General features: G+C 44.7%; 1 protein-coding gene across 2 annotated transcripts in view; it reads right to left on the bottom strand.

Annotated features, from left to right (window-relative positions):
- Nucleotides 1-21,282, bottom strand: part of LOC148509094 (phospholipase A2 inhibitor and Ly6/PLAUR domain-containing protein-like) — a 198,357-nt gene that overhangs the window by 114,111 nt on the left and 62,964 nt on the right. For both annotated transcript variants that reach the window (XM_088443673.1, XM_088443672.1), the window contains exon 4: nt 21,075-21,218. In XM_088443673.1, the coding sequence (XP_088299799.1) occupies nt 21,075-21,218 (144 nt within the window). The remainder of the gene's footprint in view (nt 1-21,074; nt 21,219-21,282) is intronic.

The raw sequence follows: 21,282 nt of genomic DNA on the forward strand, positions 1-21,282 counted from the left end.
CACCACAAACTGTTTGTATGTAATCATGTGTCGTCCCCATTTTTTTTTACTTTTTGTCGCCTTAGGGTATTTTTGGGGGTTGTCTTTACCTGTTCCTGCTGATGTCACCATACACATATCACACCTGTGTGCCTTTTTTTAGGGCTCTTGTATTTTTGCCCTTAGACATTTTGGGGTGCTGGGTTTTATCCGTGTAATGTTTTTTTGGCCCACAAGCTTGTAAGTTTTGGTTTGCTTGTTTTGTGTTTTTTTACAATGTTGCTTCATTATCGATTTATTATTCCCCAAACTTTTGTCACCCACAGAGGAACAGAGGCGTCGGGAAGAGCTAGTGAATTGTGTGGGCCGTATGCGGGAGCAGGTCACCGGGCTTATGCAGGGCCTTGACCATCTGTTGGTCCTCCTTAGGAATTAGTTTTTTTTTTTTTTTTTTTTCAAATTGTTTCTTAATAAATCAGTTTTAAATCAAGCTCTGTCTAATGCGTTTGGAGTAAATCCAAGATTCTTTACACTGACATAAGTAGACTCTTCAAGCAAGGTTTGCCACAGAATCTCACTACAGATTGTGTGTTGTATTTTGAATGCAAACAGGCACAAGAAACACCTCCCAGTACCAATGTCATTTTCCTTTTTTGTGGTGGTCAACATGATAGTTTACACCATTTTTCAGGTTCCTATTTGGTGGCCAAACTGCTTCGGACAATCTTACGAAGGCATCTGATTGTACACGATTCCTTGTTGTGTTGGTTAGTACCCCGAAAACATGTTACATTTTAGCTCCACTTGCTTCATTACTGGGTTACCCCTTAGGTAAAATTAACGTTTGGGAGCTTGTTTACCCTTGCTTCTAACGTGCCCAAAAAGGAAACAAATTACACTCTCCAAATATTTATTCACAACAGAAATCAAAATACAAAGTGGTCACTCACAAACAAAACACACAGTGATAATCAGAAAAACACCACATACCAAAAACACTAAACAAACACACAACAAATCAAGAACTGGTTGACGAAGGTCCATGCCCACATGATTTCAAAAATATTGGCGTTGCAATATTGGTGTCAGAATATATTCCCGAAGTTTCAACATAAAGGTTTTTGAAGGGTAGCAGGAAGTAGTCATCGTGGGAGTGCCAAAGATTATGCAAACAAACAGAAGATGGTAAAAGAATTAATATAAAAAAAGATGAACATTAAAAAACCGTAACACATTGGGTATACACACTGTTGTTTGGTCAATAATTACCTAAAATATCGGGCCACCACATCATCGCGTATGGCCCCCCCACATACTGACCTCCGACCAACCTCGGGGGGGCCATCCTCAGGTAAGGCATCCTCTGGCTGCATTGGAACACCACTCCTTATGGCGATGTTGTGAAAGATCCCACACAGGACCACAATTCTCGAAACCATATCCGGCAAATACATGAGCTCGCCACCAGAGCGGTGGAGGCATCTGAATCAGCCTTTTAAAAGACCGATACAGCGCTCCACCACTTGCCTGGTGGCTGTAAGTGCGGTATTAAACTCACTTTGTAGACCTGGTGTGGGAGCCAAATAAGGAGTGAGCAGCCAGGGCATGCAAGGGTATCCACTGTCTCCTGTGAAAAAGAATAGACAACATCAGGATCACTGTGTATCAAGCTTAACATTGTTATGTACTAAAGGTCTACACTTACCCAGAAGCCACGCATCACCAGCTTGTAGGTTGGTTAATTTGTGCCATATCCCTGAGTGCCGGATGACGAAGGAGTCATGTGCACTTCCTGGTAATTTTGCTTTCAGGGACAGGATCTGGAGGGAGGCATCACATACCACCATTACATTCAGGGAGTGATAGTGTTTCCTGTTTCGAAATATGGCCTCCAGCCGTGCTGGAGGCTGAAGTGGTATGTGAGTACCATCCACAACCCCTATGATGTGTGGGAAGCCAGCTATTTGGTAAAAATTGGCCTTGTCCACACTAAGGGCACCCATATCCAAAGGCATTTGAATAAAATGATGGAGGTGCTTGAAAAGTGCCTCCATCACTGCCCTCAGGATCTGGGAAAAGGAGGATTGTGAGATGCCCGCCACTATTCCCACCGTTGTTTGAAACGATCCTGAGGCACAGAAATGTAACACCGCCATAATTTGCGTCAGTGGTGGTATTGCTGTTAGACTGTCAGTTTGCCGCTCAAGATCGCTCTCTATTAATGAGAGTGTCTATGATGATTTTGGGAGGAAGACGGTAGCGTCTTAAAACCTCATCATCGGGCATTCCAAAAAGGGTGACACGTGTTCGAAATATCTGGGGCCTTGCACGCCTACGATGCCTACGCCTGGGACGAGATTGAGGTTGGTCGGCTTCCGGGAGCATGGCCAGAACAATCCGCCCAAGATCAACCTGAAATGGCAAGATTGGAATGTAAGGCTTTGGACCCACCCCAAAAGAAAATTAAAAACAATTTAGCTTGATGATACCATCCATTGCTGCTTACATGCCGGGGTATTGTCATGATACGTCCAAACTGAAATTAATCACAAAAATAATTTGACAAATTTCACTCTGTGCATTTATGTTTCTAAATTTTGTGCTAGACAAAACTTAAAATATGCGAAATACACATTTGGCAAAAGAGCAAAACGACATTGCACACAGTACATCAAAATGGGTTTAAATGTTTGCCAAAAAAGCGAAAGGGCAACCACAAAAATTTTTACAGGATTAATAAGCATTTAAAAATGCGCGAATTAGTTTGCAAATACAAGTTAATAAACAAACTGAGAAAAATGCGCTAATTAGTTCGCAAATACAAGTCACAATAGTAAGTAGTAAAAATGCGCTAATTAGTTCGCAAATACAAGTCACAATAGTAAGTAGTAAAAATGCGCTAATTAGTTCGCAAATACAAGTCACAATAGTAAGTAGTAAAAATGCGCTAATTAGTTCGCAAATACAAGATAAAAAATGGACTTACCAAGAGCAAATATATAAGAGTCCAAATCAAAAGGTCTTTGGGTCCGAAATTAATAAAAAGCTAAAATATATGAAATTATGGATCCAAAAATTAAAAACAAGAAGAAACACAATGAGACAACAATTGAACAAAAGTTAGACTTCACAAAACTTACCAAATCAAGAAACGAGGCCAATAAAACAAAAAACAAAAAAGAGAACGGAAAATAAAAACGCAAATCTAGCAAACAAAATAAACTCCAAACGCCAACTCCTTTATCCGCAAACAAGAAACTCCAACCAAGGTAACCTCCAACAATCCAAAAACGCCACCTCGACTCGAGACACACCAAGCCATAAATAGTGTTTCGTTTCCCGCACAAATTAAGGAGGGATCATAGGAACGCACAATCAATGATGCGCCCGCAAAATAAGGACGCATGTATAAATACGTCACAAAAACACATTAAAATTCTGGTGTATTTCTTGTTTGGACCTCAGACATGGCGACAGACTAGGGAAACAATGCCCAAGAGTCAGGCGGTAAGTCTTTCATGCATTTTGTATCAATGATTAATTTGAAACATAAGATTGGGCAAGTTGTGAATTTGTGAAATCTGAATATTTACACAAATAGGTGAGGAGGATGACATGGAAGAGGCTGCCGGGCCCAGTATTCCGGCCAAAGCTGCCAAAAAAAAAAGGCAGCCACATTTCACAAGAAAGGAGATGGAGGTTTTGATACAGAAGTGTGTGGACATCCTACCACAGGCAGACAGGAATATGAGTCTAAGCCAGAAGGGGAGAATGTGGGAAGAGGTAGCCGTTGCTGTCAATAGGGTGGGTGATTATGTCCGTCTAGCCCGGGATGTCAAACGGCGGTAAGTAAACACTTGCCCCCCCTAAAAACAAACACCATTTTAAACAAAAGAATAATGGCTTCCATTTTTTCCCACAGATGGGGCGACTTCAAATATCGCCTAAAGCAAAAACTCGCGGACAGGGCTAGGCATGCAAGGGGGACAGGTGGGGGTCCCACCCCTGTGTCATTGGAGTTGACGGATTTAGAAGAGCTGGCACAGGGGTGTGTGCAGCCTGTGGAGGTGTTTGGCGTGTCCAACATGGATACGGACATGCCAGACTTTGCGGCTCCTCATGTTGTCCCAGGTAAATCTTTTGATGTCACCAACTCTGAAATGTTATTGTGCCAATATGTAGATTCTAATGTGAGTCTTTTCACTTTTTTCCTAACAGAGACACAGGCGGATGAGTCTGCTCCAGAGGGGAGCCTTGGCCGCCAAATTTCTGCTGGCTCGGCAGGGGAGGAACCAGTACATCCGGCTGAGGACCCTGCAGAAGCCAGTCCAGGGCAATCCCCCTCGCAGGCAGTGTCCCTCCTCACAGAACTCAATTTCAAATCGGATTTCCATACGGAGATTCTGCAGAGGATGGACGCCAGTCTGCTACGGGTGGCTGAGGCCCTGGAGAAAAATGCTGCGGCCAACGTGACCATTGGTCAGGCCCTGGCGGAAAATACCAGGGCCAACATCCGCATCGCCAATGCCCTGGAGCAGCTCGTTCGCCAGCACATGGTGGAGCCGACCTCCCTTCCTGCCGGAACATCAGGATCCTCCACCTCTGGCACAACATCAGCCAATCCTCCAAATGTGCCTAGCCCTAAGCCTAGTCCAGAGGCCACAACATCTGCCTCTGGACAGGCCAGCCCGATGACATCCCGGACCCGGTCTGGCGCCCTCCCTCCCCCATCCAAACGGGTGAAAAAACGGTGACAGCAATGGCGACTTTTCCCACAATCCTTCTGTGCTTGGCTCATATTCCTTTCTGGTCAAAACTTCCCTCTCCTTTTTTGTGAAATGTTTTTAATTTTTTGTTGTATGTTTATGTCAACAGTTATGTTGGGCCAATTTGTTTGATTTTGGAACTGATCTTTGCCAAAAAAAGATGTCCCCAAATTTTTTATTAATTTATTTTTGGTTTGACCAATAAATTGACACCAAAAATCTGACATTGTATTGTGAAATTATTGTACAAATGGGTTACATTTAATCCTGGCCCAAAAGGCAAAAACTTGCCAAAAAAAATATAAATTTTTTTTAAAAAAATGGGCTCTTTAAGGAACGTTTAAAAATTCATATAACGAGGCAAATTCAAGAGGCAAAAATAAAATGGTGAGGAAATTAAAACATGATGACATTATTGTTACAATAGGCCCTAACCACCAAATTGAGGCCAAAATAAACCCCCACAAATGTACGCAAATTGATTGTGTCATCCTGACATTAGCAGCTCTGATTTCCACCTGCGTACGGTTTTGTGCTATCCCAAAAAACTGATTTCAAAACACATACCAAGCCGGTTTTCAATCCAACACTAATTGCTTTTCAGACCTCCCGCGATTAATCGCAACAACATCGTGGAGTCCCGGGACGGAGGAGAAGGCCATCGCCAATGTGGTCGAGTAATCCAGACCCTAAGCTGTGCGAGCATTTTGAAGGGAAAGAGGATCATCCAGTGACGTATGAGTCGGTCCGAACACATTTTACGCTCGCATCTGCTAATGTATGTACGCCCCAAAAACGCCTCGCCACGCCTGCGTTTTTCCATCTCCACCCCCGTCAACACCCAAAAACGCCCTGTTCTGTCAATCACATTTGACATGTCACTTCCTGTACGCTATTTGACGAACGAGACCAAAAAAGCTTGCAATCTGCCGTACGCACATGCGCAGTGTTACACCGACGCATGCGCGGTTATTCAACATCGGAACGCAACGAGCGTACTGCTGTTTGCGAGTGGCTCTGAATGAGGGCCATTGTCTGCAAAAAACATGACAGAGATTAAGCTTTGTGCTATATTTGGGATGGTTCAAACTTTTCACTGTTTATGTGTTTCCCAGTTATACAGTACTTAAAAACATTCCAATGAACAACTAAAACACATGTAATACAGACAGCCGCAGTGTCCCCTCATTCTTATGACATGAAACAAAATCAGCCAAACAGTAAAAGAAAAAAAAATTGTAAAACAAGCAGATCAAACAGAAATGCCCACCAGCTGTGGCACTGACCTGCTACTGTGCGTATTAAGACGCACCATTGGTCGCACCAATGAACATTGCACCAGTCCTACAGAGGCGCAGAATCTCCATCTAAACATGGCTGCCGGTGCAGACGCAAACAATGACACGCCCCTGTTACAATCCAGAAAAGCCGGCTGAATTTGCATCTCTCTGGGGCATATACAGTTGGGTACAAGATTTTTGCAGCAACAATTACTGCACATATGCCGCCCAATTTCTGATTAACACTGGTGTACTTTTTTCTGCAAAAAACGGCGGTAAATATATAAAAAATATTCAGAAATCAGACTGTAACCTAAAAAACATGTAAATTAACATTAGTTAACATTATAGAGATCTATTACTGTCCCATAGAAATTTGGAGCTCTTACAGCTTTTAGATGGCTGAATTTTCTAAGAACAGTTAAAAAAAAGATATAAAACTATTTTTTTGATAATAAATGCTCTACTTATTTTTAGGGGTTTTTGAAAAAGCTTGTCAGCTATATATTTAGTAGTTTTAAGCCACTTTTATTTAAAAAAAAACCCCTGTAACTCCCACCTGCAATGTTAAAAACACCTGTCCCATCCATACAGCCCCCCCATATACCTGTGCATCCATACAGCCCCCCATACACCTGTCCCATCCATACAGCCCCCCCATATACCTGTGCCATCCATACAGCTTCCCCATATACCTGTCCCATCCATAAAGCACCCTCATATACCTATCCCATACATACAGCTGCCCCATACATCAGTATCATCCATACAGCCCCCCATATACCTGTACCATCCATACAGTCCCCCATATACCTGTCCCATCCATACAGCTCCCCCATATATCTGTACCATCCATACAGTGCCCACATATATCTGTCCCATCCATACAGCCCCCATATACCTGTCCAATCCATACAGCCCCACTATATACCTGTCCCATCCATACAGCCCCCCATATACCTATCCCATCCATACAGCCTCCCATATACCTGTCCCATCCATACAGCTCCTCCATATACCTGTCCCATCCATACAGCCCCCCATATACCTATCCCATCCATACAGCCTCCCATATACCTGTCCCATCCATACAGCTCCCCCATATACCTGTCCCATCCATACAGCCCCCCATATACCTGTCTCATACATACAGCCCCTATATACCTGTCCCATCCATATAGCCCTCCATATGCCTGTCCTATCCATACAGCCCCCATATATCTTTTCCATCTATACAGCCCCCCATATTTCTGTCCCATACATACAGCTCCCCATATGCCTGTCCCATCCATACAGCTCCCCCATATATCTGTCCCATTCATACAGCTCCCCCATTTACCTGTCCCATCGATACAGCCCCCCATATACCTGTCCCATCCATACAGCCCCCATATATCTGTCCCATCCATATAGCCCCCATATATCTGTCCCATCCATAAAGCCCCCCCATATATCTGTCCCATCCATACAGCCCCCATATACCTGTCCAATCCATACAGCCCCACTATATACCTGTCCCATCCATACAGCCCCCCATATACCTGTCCCATCCATACAGCCTCCCATATACCTGTCCCATCCATACAGCCCCCCATATACCTATCCCATCCATACAGCCTCCCATATACCTGTCCCATCCATACAGCCCCCCATATACCTATCCCATCCATACAGCCTCCCATATACCTGTCCCATCCATACAGCTCCCCCATATACCTGTCCCATCCATACAGCCCCCCATATACCTGTCCCATCCATACAGCCTCCCATATACCTGTTCCATCCATACAGCTCCCCCATATACATATCCAATCCATACAGCTCTCCCATATACCTGTCCCATCCATAAAGCACCCCCAATATATCTGTCCTATCCATTCAGTCCCCCATATATCTGTCCCATACATACAGCCCCCATATACCTGTCCCATCCATATAGCCCTCCATATACCTGTCCTATCCATACAGCCCCCGATATATCTTTTCCATCTATACAGCCCCCCATATTTCTGTCCCATACATTCAGCCCCCTATATGCCTGTCCCATCCATAAAGCCCCCCCATATATCTGTCCGATCCATACAGCCCACCCATATACATGTCCCATCCATACAGCTCCCCCATATAACTGTCTCACATTTTTTATCCCATTATTCTGAACTTTACAGAGTTTTTCCCCAATATGCAATTACTAACCTAATTAAGCTAATTAAAAACTTTTAATTGCCTAATTAATTATAAAAGGGGTGTGTCCCAGGGGTTCTGAACAAACTCCCGACATTTTTACATTAAAATAGAAATTTTCCCCAACTTTGAACCGATTCTGAAGCTGAGAGAAATAAAGGCACATTAAAGCCTGTGGAAAATACCGCAGCTATAATTCACACAGCTAAGGATACCAAAAACCCTGCCGTCTGCCGCAATTTCATGTGCTGCGATAAAAAAACAATTAACGAATAATAATTGAATATGCCGCTCAGCATCCAACTTTGTTCTGTGTCTCCCGGTTTCAACCATCAGGGCGCATTCGCAGTGCTGCTCGGACTCATACGCAGACTGTAATATCGGTCGCTTGTGTTCGGCATTGACATATAGCGTGCACCCCTCAATTAGACCCTGTATGTTATCCATTCCCTTAAATTATGACTTAAATCTCAATTGTCTACAATGTTTAAATTATGACTTAAATAAATAAATGTCACCCTATTGTTTTATTACATGTCACTATTAGATGGTTTATGTTTTGATATACTTGGTATAGTTTGTATTCTTTGATTCTTACTTTGTCAATGTAAGTGAAGGTCATTTTGGGCAGAGGGTATGTTTGTGTTGTAATCGGTCACCGGGGATGTGATGGGGGTGTAATGAGTCCGATTGAGCTAAAGTAATTCTAACTAAGGACAGGTGCTGCCTGTAACACATAAACTTTATCATTCACATGTTTTGAAGATGTAACTTAAATAAATAAGATACATTTTAACTTTATCAACTAAACTGTTCTTACAGTACATGGGCTTACTTGTGGCTATAGTAATTTGGTGTAGGGAGACCAACATAGAAGTCCCGGGGCACAATCCTGATTTTATTACTCGCAGATAAAGTTTTATTGCAGTCTCTATGTTTGTGTGTGGAGATCTGTTATGACTTGTGTTTATGGTATATCGTATACATACGTAAATTGCAAGTCTACGCAGTTCTATACAATGCCTACAATCTCATACTTTTCCTATGTTACTGAACAGACATTGGAAATGCCCAGATCCTACATATCTCTATCAGCCTGGATTCACCATCCCAACATTTGGATCACAACTTGACCATACGTTTTAAGTCAAGTTTATCATTTCCAGAAGTTCGGTGGGCAGGCCGAGCTGAAAGACCCCCACAGGCCAATGTGGGCATGGTCTTGTGAGATTTCCAGTGCTTGCCCATTAAAGCCAAACCATGTTCATCATTCAAAATTAAAAAACATACTTAGCAAAAAACTAAAATCGTCAAAAAAAATCAGACAATATGTAAATACAAGAACTGTAACCTTCTGCAAACTCTATTTCATATACAGAAGTATTACTTAAGATATACGGGAATGTAGCTATGTGACCTCACCCCTGGCATATGTACCTACATTATCATAGGAATCATATTGAGTAGTGCATTAGCAGAAAGCAGACGTGCAGTGAAATTGCTGTTAATTTATGTGGTTGTGACTTGTTTTATTCCCAAATGGCAGGTCTGTGTCATTGGATCTAGCTGCCCGCAATAAAGGTATAGGGCGTGATTCTGTGTTACTGTAGATTGGTGATTTGTTTTATTGTTATTTTTTTTCTAAATCATTTTCATATACAGGTATGTGTTGGTAAATGGTATTATATTTAGTTTTTAGCATTAATTCTAGTTTTACCCAAAGTAGGCCAAGCTATTTATAACGCAGCACCAGGACAATGTATGATCATTCTGCTACCTACAGCGCCCAACCAAATAGTGCTCTTCCCATCACTAGTCCAATCTACCAGCAGCATTTCTGTAGGATTTATGGACCTGATTCTGAGCCGCTCACAAGTGACCCGATGGTATGCTTACGTGCATGCGCATGCTTCGTTCTGCACGTGCGCGAATTACTCTGTGTGATCGCAGCCCGCTCACTCACCCAGCAAAGACAGCCCAGTGAAATGAGTGACAGGAGAGGTTGTTTGTGGGTGGTAACAGGGGCAGGACACTGATAACGGGGGAGTGGAGGTGCGAACGCAGGCGTGCCTGGGTGTTTCAACGCCATTTTTAAGGCATGCATAATTAACAGGTAGCGTCATAGTACACGTCACACTGAAGTCCCCGCAGTGCTTGCGGTAGGGTAGTGGCAACCACAAGCGCTGTGATCGCATCCGATGGTGCTCGATGTACCAATGTTTTAAAACACTTCCTGGAGATGACGTGCGCTAGTGGGCGTCTCTACATACGCTAGTGGGTGTCTGCATACACAGAGCTATCGCTCGCACTGCCAAAGTGGGCGTGTGTATGCCTTGGCGAGCGAGAGCTTCCCACGGCATCACTTTGACAAATTTGCATATGCTGGATGCGAGCGATCGCATCTAGCGAGCGGCTCTGAATCAGGTCATATGTACTTTAAAATACAAGTACCAGCAACAAAAATAGTAAGATTACAGCAGCATATCTTACTGGTGTTATATTTTATAACCAGATTGTAAGTCACAGTGTAGTAGCAGCAACCATAGCAGGAGCGTTTCTAGAGAGGAAGGTGACCCGTGTGCAGTCTCCATCACGGGCCCTCTCCTCTCTGTCCAGCGACCAGCAGGGCACTGAACGATGTTCAGCCAGCGCCGCACTAATAGACTCTGGGCACTAGAGTGTGTCAAGAGTCTATAGCGCATGGGCAGGTCTCCGGGAAAATGGCAGGGTCGGCCATTTTCCTTGTACTGTGCATACGACAGGAAAATGGCTGTGGCTATTTTCCTGCCATTTTTTTACAGCGCAGACACCTGCACCGATGTGGGACTCTGGAGAGGTAAGTATAGTATGGGCGCAGGGTGTGCGGTGCGGGCCCCCCCTGGATCCAGGGGCCCGTGTGCCCCTCAAACCCTGCACCCATTATAAATATCCTCCTGAACCATAGTGTATTTGTTTATTGCACCAACAACATACAAATATGTTAAATTAGTTCCAGAGACATAAAGGGGCTGATTCTTAGTCTCAGGCCGATGTTTACGGAGTTGATCAATTAATTACTACTATTGAGCGTGTGCAAAATTCCCTAAAACTCCTATGGTGCATGCATTACACAGAGTGTATGCACAGAGGTGCAATTGTGATTGAGAGGTACAGTATCAGAAATGCAGGGTTGGACTGGTCCACAGGGGTACAGGGGAAATCCCCGGTGGGCCCCGATAACTGAGTGCCCCACCCCCTCCTCTAGGAGTGGAGCAGAGTCATGGATGAACTTGGGTGCTTGATTTGTTTCTATGGAAACTACACTAAGATTAGCCCTCCTGCCAATGCTCTCTCTGCACAGGGCACCAAAAGGTGTAGTTACGGTTCTGGTCCATCTTATGGGGGTGTTATGGGAGTGTTGCGGGCGTGTCGCTTAATTGGTTGCATACACAGGTGCTTAACCGCATTGATGGAAAATCACTCAGATGGAAAATCTACACATTTCAGCATCTACGGACGCTTACAGTGGACATTTCAGCCCTTGCACAGCAGCAGCATATGACGTAGAATCAGCCCTATTGTCTGAATGTGACCCTACATCTACAACCAGGCATTATGTCATTTATTTTTTTAAACAATAAATTTTATGTCTCTGGAAACAATTACTCTACTGTGTTATTTGCTTTCTTGGCTCAACGTACAAACACTCATGCTTAGAAGAGACTTACAAGTTGAAAATAGAATATAAAAACAGGAAAGGCCGTCAGCTCCTGTCCCCTCTGGTCATCGTCACAAACTTCCTCGGCAGTATGTCCCCCGCATTCCCCTGAGCATTCCCAATGTGCACTAAGTCCGGTGTTACAAAGGGGATGTCAGTGTTATCAGGCCATGCCGGGACAGAAGATGAGGCTCAGATGTAGCTTAATAAGGCATGTGTGTTCTAACAGTACTGCCAAGTAAATGTCCTCTCTCAGAAGTCTTATCATTTATAGTCATTAGTGAGTATCTTAAAGATCTCCCCAAATGTTCTCATTGTTTTAGTCAGTCTGCCTCTAGATTGTCTGCTGAACAGAAAACAAAATAACTATTTTAACATAAGGAGCCCTAACAAGAATAACAATGGCTGTCTGTGGTTACTCCCATGCTAGGGAGTGCCTATACACATAATTGAAGGGGCAACTATTGGGTTTTTAATTGTTATCCACTTTTGATACGTTTGTTAAAGTAAGCTTATGGTGAGACCTTTTTGGGCCACCTGCTACTAAAATGTTTTGGAGGCTTGCTACTTTGGGAGGAGGCTGAAGGTTTCAAGGGGAGCTTTAATCAAACTTAGAAGAGAGAGACTAAGTGGGCCTGAAGACCATTGCCCCTAAGGGGTTCTAGATTAAAAGGGCATCCTTGGTGAAGAACCTTGCCCCTTAGGAACCCTACAGCTCTGGGGACTGTGGAGCAGCATGCATCCCTGACTTAAAAAAAAATAGCCGTCAGTATGTAAATATGGCCTGCTATCACAAGCCGCATTCTCTATGAGCTCAGTAGGGAAAAGGTGGCATGTAAATATAAGTAGACTAATCTTCAAAATAGGATTGGCTTATTTTGTCTAATATCTAAAAATCCCTACCTCTCCCCTGCAGTAAAGTTTATTTGACTAAAAGTCCTAGGGGTAAATTTACCTAAGTGAGAGTTTTTCCAAATGGAGATTTTGCCCATAGCAACCGATTAGATTCTAGCTACTATCTTATAGAAGGTGCTAGTCAACTGTTAAGTAGAATGTTATTGGTTGCTATGGGCAACAAGTCCACTTCTAAAAACTCTCATATTAGTAAATATACTCCCTGGTGTTTGTTTCTTGGATACAACCGATCAGATTCTAGCTATTATCTTATAGAAGGTGCTAGTCAACTATTTAAGTAGAATGTTATTGGTTGCTATGGGCAACAAGTCCACTTCTAAAAACTCTCATGTTAGTAAATATACTCCCTGGTGTTTGTTTCTTGGATACAATTATTTCATGGGGCAATTGCAGTGTCAGACTGGGGCATGAAGGGCACACCAGAGAATGCAGTGATACCGGAACCAGGAGAAGGAGTGTGGCCAGCCACCTGAGGGGGTGTGGCCAATCATTAGAGAGGACATTCAAAGAACATGGCCCCTTTGTAAAGAAGAGAACAGAGATGTGTCAGGGCCACCCACTTTGGATTGGCAGGAGGGCTAATCTTGGTGTACTGTCCATAAAAACAAACTAAGAACCCAAGTTGATCCTGTTTTAACCCTAGAGGAAGTGGATGGGGCCCTCAGGCATTCGGGCCCACCAGGGCTTTTTCCTGTACACCTATGGGCCAGTCTGACCCTGCAGACTGCAGGCATCGGCAAGTCTGTCCAACGTTTTAAGGGGGCAATAATTTAAAAGGCAAAAGCAGGTTGGGTTTTGCCTTTTAAATGAATGCCCCTTTAAGACATCGGACAGGCTTGCCGGAAATTCGCCAATGGCTAAATTACGCAGTATATAACATTTACCCCCTTATCTGCATTCCTGGCATAAATAAATAAATTATATTTAAAATTATAATATAAATTGAATTTATTTTGGTGAAATAATTATTTTGTGTGTGTGTGTGGGGGGGGGGATGTTTAAGATGATACATTTAGTGTAATATTTATACAAGAAATACAAAGCAGGATTTATTGTATATAGAAGGCTAACAGGTTATTTTCCCCGTTATATGATACTGCAAGTTTAAACTTGGACACTTGAACATGTTTGTACATAACATGCGACGAAGGAACATTCCCAATACAAGAATGCTAAATATGTTCATGAAACACGTGAGAAGCATTGTCACTTTTATTTTCATGTCAAACACGTTTATTGGCATCATAAACAACGTCAGAGTAAGATGAAGGCCCAGCAATACTCAGCACGCACAATCCTGGCTCAGCAATGGTTAATGAGGACCTGAGCGTTATTCAACATTCATTTGGCAGGTGCTTTCTACTTACCTTCTCCTTTCACATAATGGGACTATTCTACTTATGTAGAAAAGGTCATATTATATTATGGGGCTTGTGATGAATTGTACGGCATCACCGATTTGTTTTGTACACATATTACACAAAGTAGTTCTGTGACCTTCATTTTACACGTAGCTTTTGTATACATCTCATCATTGGGAACCAAAAGGAAACAGTTAAACAGACTTCCAAAGGGGAGATATATCAAGCCTTGGAAAATAGATAAAGTGCAGACGTTGCGCGAAGCAACCAGCCAGCTTCTAACTGACATTTATCTAGCACAGTCTTTGAATTGACAGTTAGAAGCTGATTGGTTGCTTTAGGTAGTTTCTCCAACTGTAACTCTCTCCAAGGCTTGATACATCTCTCCTCCAGTCCCTGCATAGTGAGCTAGTTACATGGACATCATAAACCAGAGGTTCCCATACGCGGTCCTCAAGGCTCCACAACAGTTCAGGTTTTAGAGAGGTTATAAGGATATCCATGGTTGAACACAGGTGGATTAATTACTACCTCAGTCAATTTGATTTAACCACCTGTGCTCAACCGTAGATATCTCTAAAGCTGCATAGACACGTAAAGATTTTCTGTCTAACCATCCAACTAGTTGATTGGTTGGAATGAAAATCTGGTAAGGTATGAAAGCAAATGACAATCAGCAATTTGCTCCCAAACGCCAGAAAATGGACAAAAACTGTTGTTTGAACTAATTGTTTAGATCAAACATTTAACCAACTTGTCTGACGACCATTTTCATCTGTTTTCTGGCATTTAGGAGCAAATTGCTGATCATCAGTTACTCCCATACGTTACCAGATTTTCATTCCAACCAATCAACTAGTTGGATGGTTGGATAGAAAATCTTTACGTGTGTAAGCAGCTTAATACCTGAACTGTTGTGGAGCCTTGAGGACCGCGTTTGAGAACCTCTGTCATAAACACTTAATACGAGGCATGGGCTGTTAAGTAAAATCGCCAGCTGCTATAAAAATGAGGCATGAGCACTTCTGAAGCTGGAAAACCTCTAGCGTGAAAAATGCTGTCTCTCACAATCCTTGCCCTATATACTAACTATTTACTAGGAAATAGTGCTTTATAATAATACCCTGTTACTGTTGGGTTTTACGCAGTTTAGGTATTTTTTAAACTTAAATGATTTTTTAATTGCTAGAACCAGTACGTGATACATACATTAGGGTTAGATGGTCTGAGACTTAGGGGTCTATTTATCATTATACGGTATATTTGCAGCATATTCCCAGAAAACACCCAATTTTGGGGGGACACCAGCAAATATTTAGTATCCCTTGAATGTATTATGGAGGGAACGCAGTATATATCGGAGATCCCACCATTTCCGCCAGCAGCCGCAACCCCCATAGGTTTCTAAGATGGATGCGATGCTGTCAGATTACCAAATTCCCGGAACTTAGGGCCTCATTCAGAGGCGGTCGGAGGATGCAAGTAGTCGCTCAGAAACTGGGCGGCCGCTTGCATCCTGATCGCCCATCTCTGTTTCAGTCGTTAGGCTGTGAGTTTACACCCACAGCTCTAACGACCGCTAGGGTGATCATCAGGGCTTACGACGAGACCCTAGGGTAGGGTCTCACTTGTCATAAGCCTCGGAGAGCTTCTGGCTCTGTCAGAGCCGGAAGCTCTCCACTGACATCACTAGTGATGTCAGTGGGGCCTCCCCCAAACGGTAGGCGTTCCCATGGGAACGCCTCCGTTTGGGCTGCCACCCCCCCGGCCCTCCTTCCAAACGGGGCGAGCTGTCAATCAACATCGACAGCTCGCCCCCTTTGGAAAGAGACCCGCTACGACCGGCGCTGTCGGTCGTAGCGGGTCTCACGCATGCGCACGAAGGAGCCGGCTCCCTCGTGCGCATGCGCACTTGACAAACATCTGAATGAAGGCCTTAGTCCCTACAGCTTACTCAAATACATAAGTGTAAGCTGCTGTAACCTATGTACTACATATCACAACAATTACCAGGAGAGGGTTCAATAGGAACCTCCACTGGCAATGGCCGCCGCGCATGTGTGGTCAGTAGACTGTGCATGGGCAGGATCCCCGGCACAGAAGTGAAGGGACTACTGACGCGGTACCTGCACTTACAGCACATCGCAGACATGGGCACTTTTGGGAGCTCCTATCCCTGTGGGTGCAATTTAATACAGTAAAGCGCTATGATTGCATCCTACAATGAGATCATGGGGGCTAATATTGCACCTAGATCACATTGCGAATGCGATTATTAATAAATGGACCCCTTAGCCTGAGAGATAAAGTTCTGAAGCATAGCTTTTATCATGTTCCAGAACTCTGGGCGTCTGCTCCTTAGAAGTTTTGTCCGTGGCCTTCAATTTTATTATGAGGGCAGATTGATACATCTTTTGTTACAACAAACTGGAGATGACTTCAAATTAAATGAAGCAGCCAGTGTCCGTCTTTTCCTACAGGACATCAACAGGACCAACTTTGTGCATCAAAACATTTCCTATTTGGCAATATATGAAACCACAGCTAAATTGCAAAGGAAAGATTAAGGATTTAATAAATAAGCATGTCCAGCAACATAATAACTGTAAACACTGTGGGTAATAGTAGTATTAACAAAGAAAAACTAAAAACAACCTAAAAATAAATGTTTCTTTACTACAGCAGTTGTAAAACTGTACTAGTTAAAAATGGAGAAAAATAGAATAATATTATAAAAAGACTGATAAATGAAAAATTAGAAAATTTGTAAGGTTATCATTATAGCTATAGCTGTGACTTTGATATATGGACCCTGTATTGATGATGATGATGATGATGATGATAACAACTCTCTTGGTAAGGGGGACTGCCCGTGCTGCAGACTGGAGACAATCCTGGCACCTGCGCAATCCCTTGACAGTTCCTTGAAGCTGAATAGCGCTGTCCAAAGGCAGAGGAGTGGCTTTCTATTGGAAGCACTCTCTCTGCTATTTGCAGCCTGGACTGACAGTCCCAAGGAGAGAAAACACCTCCACCTGGGACTGTATGTCCTGTGTGTCATTAGTAGGGAGCGCTTTCAATGGGAAGTCACTGCCAGTGAAGTCAGGCCCTGATTCAGAGCCGGACGCTCTGACAGAGCGCTCGCTCTGAATCAGGGCCGTCCCTCTTACTTGGAGCGGCCTCCTGGCCGCTTGCATAGCTGTGGGTGACCACCCACAGCTATAGCGAGCGGCCAAAATGATGGTCGCGATGGTCAAGACCATCGAGACCATCGGGCTTGCGACGAGACCCTTGTGGTAGGGTCTCGCTGCCGCAAGCCCTGGAGTGCTTTTGGCTCTATCAGAGCCAAAAGCACTCCCACTGACATCACTAGTGATGTCAGTGGGGCCGGCCCCAGACGGTAGGCGTTCCTATGGGAACGCCTCCATCTGGGCAGCCACGCCCCTGGCACGCCCATCAAAGGGGGCGTGCTGTCAATCACCATCGACAGCACGCCCCCTTTGGTGCGAGACCCATAACGACGGCTTGGCCATAGTTATTTGGGTCTCGTGCATGTGCACGACGGAGCCGCCTCCGTCGTGTGCATGCGCACTTGGGCAACATCGACCCGCTTGTGAGCACGCAGCGCTCGCGAGCGGTTCTGAATCAGGCCCTCAGTACATGACTCATTGGCTCATTGGGGGTGGCAGATTTTACTAGGGGTGCTTCAGCCCTGCAGCTCCTAGATAAAAAACGAAGAAGGAGAAAGAGAAGAAGAAGATTTATCCTACCTAACCATGAAGGCCAGAGCCGTAACTAGACTTTTTGGTGTCCTGGACCAGAAAGTGCATTGACGCCCCTCCACCCCCCATTTTTCAAATAGGGACAGAAGACGTGCACCCTAAAAAGGGGAAAGGCGATGACAAATTTGATGGTTGCATTGATGATATACAATAATTATGTAGTATGACTAACCTGCTCTAGATGTAGGAGAGCGCTGGTGAAGCTGCACCAATCAGTGGTTGTGTTCAGGGCTGCCGTCAGAAATTGTGAGGCAGATAGCTCCATGTGTAAGGTGTCTGACTGCCGTGTTATAGGTGATACGTTCAAGTCCCGGGTATGACATGACAGTATTTTTAAATGTGTGTGTTAAATAAAAGTGTATATAACTGAAGGTGCTTCAGAAGGTGGCCAGATGGAGGAGGAGTCGGACAGGGAGGAGATAAAGGCTGCCATGACATGCCGCAGATAAAAGAAGATGAAGCTACAATTATTATAAATAGAAAATTGACAGGCCCGAGTAGTGCCCCCTGCCCTGCGGTGCCCTGTGCGGTGGCACATGTCGCACCATCCTAGTTATGGCCCTAATTAGGGCAGCCATCTTGGGTGCACTACATAGGTTACACTTGGTGGAATAGGCAAAGCCTGGAAGAGATGATACATAATAGGAAAGCTAATATTAAAGACGCATGATCCTTACAAAATCATCAGATCCATGTGTTGTTCATTCTACCCACGAGAGTACCAAGCGAGGCGGCCATCTTGGGCACACTACATAGGTTACAATTTGTGAGATAAGCAACAATAATGGCTGATAAATCACAGATCACATAATGTACGCGGTATGACCTTTATACAGCAGATGGGCTTCCTACTGAGATGTCCACTGACTGTGACTCCGTTGTTGTGCATAAAACAACATTGGTCGCATAAAGGTGGCACATTTGTTGCATCATTGGATATTGGACCAGCCCTATGGCAAACTTGCCTACCCTCCCTATTTGGGCGTGAGCCTCCCGAAAATCGGGTGCCGTTCCTGACCTCCTGGGAAGGCAGGCAATGCTCCCGGCTGCCGCCCACCCCTCCTATCCCCCCGCAATAACCCCTACAACCCCCGCAGCGGGGGAGGCAGTGACGCAACTCGCGTCATTTTGTCCCCGCCCCCTGCTTCACAATGCCTATATTATCGGCATTGTGTAGCGGGGGTGGGGCCAAACTGACGCGACTGCGTGGCCCCACCCTGCCTTGCCCACAAGTGCCTGTCACCCGCCAAGCCACTCCTCCTTGTTCTGGCCACGCCCCCTCCCTCCTGTCAGTCTGACTGCTCCCTCCCGGAAGGAGCAGCCAGAAAGTCAGCAGGTATGCCCTATGGGGGCGGCAGAATGTCTGAACATGGCCACCAGTGCCAGTGTAACTGCGACAAAAGACGGAGGCACTAGTGGCAACACACCCGCAACATGCCCACGGTTTGGCTGGCCACTCCCCTTTTACCTCTCAAGAACACCCTCCAAAATTGCCGCTCTCTTTGTCTGAATTTGTCCTGCGCCTCCCGGCGATAACCATAAGGTGCATGCAGTGCGCGGCTCGGAGGCATGCACAGGCTGAAAACATTGACAGTTTTTTTTTTAACTTTGCCACTGCATCCACCTCTAAATCATGCCCATTGTGTCCACCTCTAAATCATGCCCATTGTGTCCACCTCTAAATCATGCCCATTGTGTCCACCTCTACATCATGCCCATTGTGTCCACCTCTAAATCATGCCCATTGTGACCACCTCTAAATCATGCTCATTGTGTCCACCTCTAAATCATGCCCATTGTGACCACCTCTAAATCATGCCGACTGTGACCACTTCTACATCATGCCCATTGTGACCATCTCTACATCATGCCGATTGTGACCACCTCTACATCATGCCGATTGTGACCACTTCTACATCATGCCCATTGTGACCACCACTACATCAGGTCCAGTTTAATATATTTATAGATAACACCATTAATCATGAGAAGGACTGGGTTGGCGTGCCTTAGAGCAGTTAGTGCATTTATTATACTCAATCTAAGAGCCTGATTCGAACCCTACTGTGACCTCTTGGTGTCTTTTGCCATAGTCGCATCTGAGATTTTATGCTAATGCCAGTATCAGCCCTTTCCCTGCTGTGCAAGCGTGCGTCTGACTGTGCAAGGACCGAGACGCTGACTTACTCAGACGCTGTAATACCACTTAGTGCATCCTTAGAAGCACCATAAAAACTTGTACCAGCCCCATGCTAGGTGCAGATTCTCTGTCAAAATATGGCCTCCATTGTGGCGATTAGAGACTGAGCTTACAACCAGGTCAGTGACACACCCCTGACACACCCATAACATGAACCATTTTTGGGCTTCTTAACAGCCACCTCACTGCCCAGGAATGCCCAGCACATTTCCAAAACACTTCTAAAACTATGCATCTCAATCGCAACTGCGCCTCTGTACGTACACACCATGGGATGGGATCCGGTCAAGATGCCCACGGACGGGATGCCGGATGCAGGATACCAACACCGGAATCCCAACGCCCGTCAGAATGCAGATGCCAGCATCTCGAATGGATCAAGAGACTAACGTCATCATCCCGACTGCTGGCATCCCAAAGGTAAGTATGTGGGTTATGCTTAGAGTTAGGCCAAGGATGGGGTGGTTAGGTTTAGGGACCTCCCAGGGGGGGTTAGACTTTGACCAGGGAGGGCTAGGTTTAGGCTGCAGGGAGGGGGGATTGGGGTTAGGCACCACCTGGGGGAGGTTAGGTTTAGGCACCGCCCATGGAGGGTTAGGTTTAGGATTTGGGAAGGGGGGGTTAGGATTAGACATCACCGGGGGAAGTTAGGGTTAGCCACTACCGGTGAATGGTTAGCTTAGGGTTAGGCGGGAAAGGGGGAGGGTTAGGTTACTTACCTGCACCTGTCGGGATCTTAACCATCAGGATGCCGCTGTCGTTCTTAATACCGCTTCCCATGGGATGCATGCGTTTTGCAAGTTTTTAATTTTTTATTTGCACGCGCTGTAGTAGAAAATCAATAACTCCATAAACATTGGCATTGCGCGCAACACATAATCAGGGCCACCCCCCTAATAAAACCTCATACCTCCTTCTCTTGATGCTGAATACTGCACACAGTTGGTCTCATCTCCTGAGCAGTTCATGGGAGTTTTCACATCACACGTTTGAGAATTTCTAGCAAAACAGGATGCACAGGTCACACCGTTATATGTAGCATTTGGTGGCGTCCCTGAAATAAAACAGTGAATCATATTTTACAATTATTTTCAAAAAACACCTAAGCATCAAATTTG

The sequence above is a fragment of the Taudactylus pleione genome, unplaced genomic scaffold, assembly GCF_031769625.1.
Source record: "Taudactylus pleione unplaced genomic scaffold, aTauple2 ptg000332l, whole genome shotgun sequence".
Classification (NCBI taxonomy): domain Eukaryota; kingdom Metazoa; phylum Chordata; class Amphibia; order Anura; family Myobatrachidae; genus Taudactylus; species Taudactylus pleione.